General features: G+C 51.0%; 1 protein-coding gene across 1 annotated transcript; it reads left to right on the top strand.

The window, feature by feature from the left end:
- The first annotated feature begins 513 nt into the window (after positions 1-513).
- LOC144610328 (uncharacterized) lies at positions 514-6,191 on the top strand. The gene is made up of 4 exons (XM_078428941.1): positions 514-679; positions 1,445-2,229; positions 3,014-3,097; positions 5,975-6,191. Exons 1-4 carry the CDS (start codon positions 640-642, stop codon positions 5,978-5,980), a joined length of 915 nt encoding a protein of 304 aa, XP_078285067.1. The 5' UTR covers positions 514-639; the 3' UTR covers positions 5,981-6,191.
- Positions 6,192-7,413: the final 1,222 nt, after the last annotated feature.

Below are 7,413 nucleotides of genomic sequence, written 5' to 3'. Positions count from 1 at the left end.
ATCCCACCCCGGCCACCGTCTGTTTGTTCATCTGCCCTCTGGTTGACGTTTCAGGTCGATAAAATCCCGAACAAACAGACTTAAGAACAGTTTTTACCCCAGGGCCATACGAGAACTGAACACTACCTTTGCACTAGGCAACACTAAAAAATCTTTGTACTTAACATAATTGTATTTAATTGTATTTATGTATTTATTTGTTTTTGCATTTATTGCATATATGTTTGTACGCACCGTCAGGATTGGCTATTTTTTAATTTCGTTGTACTCGTTGCAATGACAATAAATGAATATTATTATTATTATTATTATTATTTTCCCTCCCTCACCCCTCCCCCTTCCACAGAGGCTGCCCGACCCGCCGTGTGTTTCTGCTATATGTTGCAATCTGTCGGTCTCTTCCGGTCACCTGACTCTCACCAGATGTATCCAAAGGTCACACAATCGGGGCGGTGGGAAAGCCCGGAATCAGGATCAGTATCCGGATCGGGATCCTCCTCCCATCCCATCCCATCAGCAGCGGAGCGCAGAGGGAGCGGCCCGAGTCCCGTCCGCGATCACACTCCCACGCCCACGCCCACCGGGGTTTGCGGGGAGCCGCGAGCGGGGCCGCGTCAGTCTCCTGGCTCCGGGGACGCGATGAGGCTCCGTCTCGTCCCGCTGCTGCTGCTGCTGCTGGGTGGGTGGGTGGGTGGGTGGGGGTGGGGAGGGAGGGAGCGCCGCGCAGGGGGAGGGAGGGAGCGCCGCGCAGGGGGAGGGAGGGAGCGCCGCGCAGGGGGAGGGAGGGAGCGCCGCGCAGGGGGAGGGAGGGAGCGCCGCGCAGGGGGAGGGAGGGAGCGCCCCGTCTACTGCTCTCTGCCCCCCCCCCCCCCCATGTCTCGGTGACCCTGCGCTGTTGTTTCATAAGGTCATGAGTGACAGGAATTGAATGAGGCCATTCGGCCCATCAAGTCTACTCCGCCATTCAATCATGGCTGATCTATCTCTGCCTCAGACGGCAGTGGAGGCCAATTCTCTGAATGCATCCAAGAGAGAGCGAGATAGAGCTCTTAAGGATAGAGGAGTCAGGGGGTATGGGGAGAAGGCAGGAACGGGGTACTGATTGAGAATGATCAGCCATGATCACATTGAATGGCGGTGCGTACAGGCTCGAAGGGCCGAATGGCCTCCTCCTGCACCTATTGTCTATTTCCCCCTCTCAACCCCATTCTCCTGCCTTCTCCCCATAACCCCTGACTCCCGCACTGATCAAGAATCTATCTATGTCTGCCTTAAAGATATCCACTGACTTGTGGCCTCCACAGCCGTCTGTGGCAATGAATTCCACAGATTCACCGCCCTCTGACTAAAGAAATTCCTCCTCGTCTCCTCCCTAAAGGCAAGTTAGTTTCAGTTTCTCACCTCTTCTCTCTCCCTCCCTCCCTCCCTCTCTCTTCCCCCTCAGGCACTTTGCTCTCCGGGGTTCAAAATGACGAAGCGAACGATAAGAAGGTCGTGCCCAAAGAACAGTCGCCACCACCGGAGCCCGACAGCAAGCACGGCGTAGAGGGCCGAGAGAAGGTGCCCGGAGATTCAAAGCCCGGAGAGTCAAAGCCCGGAGAGTCAAAGGCCGGAGAGTCAAAGCCCGGAGAGTCAAAGCCCGGAGAGTCAAAGGCCGGAGAGTCAAAGCCCGGAGAGGCAAAGGCCGGTGGGTCAAAGGCCGGAGAGTCAAAGCCCGGAGAGTCAAAGGCCGGAGAGTCAAAGGCCGGAGAGTCAAAGGCCGGAGAGTCAAAGGCCGGAGAGTCAAAGCCCGGAGAGTCAAAGGCCGGAGAGTCAAAGGCCGGAGAGTCAAAGGCCGGTGGGTCAAAGGCCGGAGAGTCAAAGGCCGGAGAGTCAAAGGCCGGAGAGTCAAAGGCCGGAGAGTCAAAGGCCGGAGAGTCAAAGGCCGGTGGGTCAAAGGCCGGTCCAGGGGGCGGGGAGACCCCTGACACGGAAGTGACCGAGGAGGTGGAAGACGAGGAGGCCACGGATGCGGAGGATGCGGGCGGGCCGGAGGGAGCCCCAGGCGGGGCAGAGGAGGAGGAGGAGGGGGCCGCTGGAGGGGCGGCGGGGCCGGGGCCGGGGCGGGCACAGGCCGGGCTAGCAACGGTGCCAGAGGACGTGGCCGAGAGCAGCCACTTCTTCGCCTACTTGGTGAGCACCGCCATCATCGTGGCCGTGCTGTACGTGGCTTACCACAACAAGCGCAAGGTGAGGAGTCCAGAACCAGCGACTAGGCTTGTATACACTGGAGTTTAGAAGGATGAGAGGGGATCTTATTGAAACATATAGGATTATTAAGGGGTTGGACACGTTAGAGGCAGGAAACATGTTCCCAATGTTGGGGGAGTCCAGAACCAGGGGCCACAGTTTAAGAATAAGGGGTAGGCCATTTAGAACGGAGATGAGGAAAAACGTTTTCAGTCAGAGAGTTGTGAATCTGTGGAATTCTCTGCCTCAGAAGGCAGTGGAGGCCAATTCTCTGAATGCATTCAAGAGAGAGCTGGATAGAGCTCTTAAGGATAGCGGAGTCAGGGGGTATGGGGAGAAGGCAGGAACGGGGTACTGATTGTGGATGATCAGTTGTGATCACATTGAATGGCTCGAAGGTCCGAATGGCCTCCTCCTGCACCTATTGTTTATTGTCGATTGCCACAGTCCAGAACCAGGGGAAGGGGGGAAAGATGGGGATGGGGAAGGGAGGGGGAGGAATGGGATGGGGAGGGGGAATGGGGTGCACATAGATGTGGTACAGGGAAGAGAAGGGGGATTTGCAAATTGTGTGAGTGTGCCGTGGGGCAGGGGGTTGCCGGGGGTCAGGGGTTACTAGCCACAGGGATGCTGTTTCACCGCGGGTTTGTGAGGCTGTGTACTTGCCGGGGCTGGAGAGGGAGGGAACAACGTGGGTCCATGGGAGGTGTTCACGCTGGGCTCAGGGTAACAATTCCCCAGTTACATCTCTCTCTCCCTCCCTCTCCCTCTTTTTCTGTTACAGATTATTGCAGTTGTTGTCGAGGGACGGAAATCAAAGACCTCCCGGCGGCCAAAGTCCACCGACTATCAGCAGCTGGACCAGAAGGTTGGTCTCTCCAACCTCTACCTCTGTGCCTCCCCCTCCTCTCCTTCCCCCTCTCCTTCCCCCTCTCCTCCCCTCTCTCCTCCCCTCTCTCCTCCCCTCCCTCCTCCCCTCCCTCCTCCCCTCCCTCCTCCCCTCTCTCCTCCCCTCCCTCCTCCCCTCTCTCTCTCTTTCTCCTTTCCCCCTTCCATCTTCTTTCTCTCCTCCTTCCCCCTCTCTCTCCTTCCCTCTCCTCTCATCTCAACACCTATCTCGCCTTCTCTCCTTTCCTCTCCCCTTCCCCCTCTCTCCTCCCCTCCCCTCTCTCCTCCCCTCCCTCCTCCCCTCCCCTCTCTCCTCCCCTCCCCCCTCTCCTTTCCTCTCCCCTTCTCCCTCTCTCCTCTCCCTCCCCCACCTTATCTTTGAACCCCCCCATCACCCTCTCGCTCGTTCTTCACGTCTGTTTCTGCCCACTGCCACCAGGCTCTTGAACACCACTAACCAAACGATGAACCGTGGACTGTCGTTGGTTGCACGAAGGACTTTGAGCTTTTTTGCACTAATATTGGGGTTAAATTTTATTTTTTGTTTTTGTTTCTTGTTATAAGTAAGAGTTTGTACACAGGTCCCCATGACCTGTGTGGGTTTCTCCCAGATCTTCGGTTTCCTCCCACACTCCAAAGATTGAAGCATAGAAAATTGGTGCAGGAGGAGGCCATTTGGCCCTTTGAGCCAGCACCGCCATTCATTGTGATCATGGCTGATCATCCACAATCAGTAACCCGTGCCTGCCTTCTCCCCATATCCCTTGATTCCGCTAGCACCTAGAGCTCTATCTAACTCTCTTTTAAATTTGTCCAGTGAATTGGCCTCCACTGCCCTCTGTGGCAGAGAATTCCACAAATTAACAACTCTCTGAGTGAAAAAGTTTTTTTCTCATCTCTGTTTTAAATTTATTTATTTATTAAACTTTTAGTCATTTATTTATACCCGGTCAATACAATACAACAGATTGACCTCACAATTGTGAAAGTTAAATAGTACGAAATCATTATATCAAAGATAAAACAATATCATCACACATGATATTCTCTGACCGAAAAAAAAAGGTGTAGGCAAAAGCCAAAGCTTATTGTGCCTACCCTTAATACTTAACAAACCATTATCCTAACGAGCCAAAATAGCAGTGAAACAAAACAATAAAGCAAAATACAATAATTAAAAAGCACGTCATAAGTCAGAAGCAGATAAACAAAACATAGAAAGAAACACAAATATAACCAAGAAATATCATTTCTGTCACGTCACTCATTTCTCAGTGCTGGGCACATGTTTTGTGTCTTTCAAATATAATATTTTTGAACATTTTCTTGAATTTACACATATTACTACACACTTTTAATTCCGTGTTGCAACTAGTCCATAAATTGACCCCTTTAACAATCACACATCTATTTTTCACATTTGCCCTTAGCCTCTTTTTTTTCAAACATATAATTTGCCCTGTGTGGATACCTGCTCCCCCTCACTGAAAACAACCCTTGGATACAGTCAGGAAGTCTTCTTTCTTTTGCTCTAAACATTATTTGTAGAGTATTAAAAGTCTACCAGGTCCATAAATTTTAGGGCATATGGTTTCATAAATAATGGGTTGGTTGGGTCATTATAACCAGCCTTTTTGACAATTCTTATGGCTCTTTTTTGCAATGTAAAGATTGAATTAGTGCAAGTTTTGTAGGTGTTTCTCCATACTCCATAACTGCAGATGCTGGTACAAATCGAAGGTATTTATTTCACAAAATGCTGGAGTAACTCAGCAGGTCAGGCAGCATCTCAGGAGAGAAGGAATGGGTGACGTTTTGGGTCGAGACCCTTCGTCAGTCTGAAGAAGGGTCTCGACCCGAAACGTCACCCATTCCTTCTTTCTTGAGATGCTGCCTGACCTGCTGAGTTACTCCAGCATTTTGTGAAATAAATACCTTCAATATAATGTAAATAGTGAATTTTGTATCAAGATGGCCTTAGTTTTGTGCAATATTGCAATGGAATTAGACAGATACGGATTTAGATTTGATGTGTTTTATGTGAGGTTTCCAACAGAGTTTATGATCTATTATCACTCCCAAGAATTTATTTTCATACACTCTTTCAATTTCTACATCATTAATCATGAGTGTTAGAGCTCCTTAAGAGCTAGATAGAGCTCTTAAGGATAGCGGAGTCAGGGGGTATGGGGAGAAGGCAGGAACGGGGTACTGATTGAGAATGATCAGCCATGATCACATTGAATGGTGGTGCTGGCTCGAAGGGCCGAATGGCCTCCTCCTGCACCTATTGTTTATTGTCTATTGTTACCTCAGAATTTATTTTACAATTTCCAAACACAATACATTTTGTTTTACTTAGGTTTAATGACAATTTATTAGTATCAAACCACTTCTTTAGGGGTACCCGCCCCCTCTCCTGACATCAGTCTGAAGAAGGGTCTCGACCCGAAACGTCACCCATTCCTTCTCTCCAGAGATGCTGCCTGTCCCGTTGAGTTACTCCAGCATTTTGTGTCTACCTTCGATTTGAACCAGCATCTGCAGTTGTTTAAGAAAATAACTGCAGATGCTGGTACAAATCGAAGGTATTTATTCACAAAATGCTGGTGTAACTGGAGTAACAATCTGCAGTTGTTTTCCTAATCCGCTGTGCGTGCCGGCCTGTGGGGCTGCTGCATGTCAGTGTTTCATTCTTATATTGTCAGCGTATGTGGCAAACACTATATCTGGGGCCTCGGTGGGAGGGGCTGGGGAGGGGCTGGTGAGGGAGGGGCTGGTGAGGGGGTGTGAGGGGCTGGTGCTGACTTTATCCCAGCCCCAGTCTGCATCTAACCTCCTCTCTGGTTCTCTGTAGATGTGAAGTGGATCGGTGGATGTTGTGTGTGGAGCCCCCCCCACCGCTGTGGCCCGCTGGAGCCGGAGGATAGCCACAACCCCCCCCTCGCTCCCCTCCCCCGCACCGCTCTACATCCCTGCTGCACCCACCGCCCGACCACCAGGGACACTGTATCTGATCTGCCTGCTTACAGAATGCTGGGGGGGGGAGGGGTGATGGGGGGGGGGGGGGGGGGGTGTGGTGATGGGAGGGAGGGGTGATGGGGGGGTGAGTGATGGGTCATATAGGGCGGGTCAAGGGTGATTGAGGGGGGGTGAAGAGGAGGATGTGGACGTGAGGGGTACAAGGGGGTGATTTGGGGGGTAAGAGGTACGGGGGTGATGTTGAGGGGGGAAAGAGGATGATGGTGGAGGAAGGGGTACAAGGGGGTGATTTGGGGGGGGGGTAAGAGTTACGGGGGTGATGGTGGGGGGGGAGTGCGAGGGGGTGGGTTCGGGCCCCGGGGGTGAAACCACTGAATCTTGGACTGGGGTCGTTCCAGCCCTGCTGGGCTGAGCTGGGGTGGGGTGGGGGGAACAAAGTCTCCTGCCTCCTCCTCCGGCATTCTGCAGCCCCTACACCCTCCCTCCCATCCACCCCGTTACCCTTGCACGCTTTGATTTGCACTTGCGTTTGGAAATGTCGGTAATTTGTGACAATGGAATGGTGTCTGAGACCTGGGGCCGATGCGCGTGTGGCGTGTCGCGTGTTACACATCACATGTTACGTGTCGCATGTTACGGGCTGTGTGTCTTACGTGTGGCATGTTACGTGTCGTGTGATACATGTCGCATGTTACGTGTCGCGTGTTATGTGTCACACGTTACGTGTGATGTGTTTCGCGGTGCATGCTGTGTGTCGCGTGATACACGTCACATGTCGCATGTTATGTGTCATGGGTATCGTGTTTCATGGTGCGTGTTACGCGTTGTGTGTTACATGTCGCATGATACACGTCGCGTGTTACATGTCGCGTGTTGCATGTGCTCTCCCGTGGCCATCGTCCCTGAAGCAAAATCATATGGAATTAAATAAAGCCGTGTTGTTGCCTCGCGCATCTTTGTTTAAAAATGTTTATTTATTTTTAAAAATAATTAATTAATGACAGTGCATATAACAACAGTAAACAGTAAACCCCATCCCTCCCATTTCCCTACATAATCATGGAAAACAAATAAACAAAAACAGACAAACAAATAAATAAATTAAAATCATTTTTTAAAGCATAACTACAATGTGACAAAAAGACAAAGCACAGAAACACGAGTCACGGTAATTTTCACAAGTCCAATATTTCAGTGTTTTCACTGCTGGATTCAAAGAAGGTAGAAAAGCATGTGGCATTGAGGGGATAGTTTTACTTGTCCTTAATATGTTCCCAATGTTGCGGGAGTCCAGAACCAGGGGCCACAGTTTAA

Source organism: Rhinoraja longicauda, chromosome 36, assembly GCF_053455715.1.
Source record: "Rhinoraja longicauda isolate Sanriku21f chromosome 36, sRhiLon1.1, whole genome shotgun sequence".
Taxonomy (NCBI): Eukaryota; Metazoa; Chordata; class Chondrichthyes; order Rajiformes; family Arhynchobatidae; genus Rhinoraja; species Rhinoraja longicauda.
Note: the sequence above shows the minus strand (reverse complement) of the source record. Positions and strands in the feature narration are given on the sequence as shown.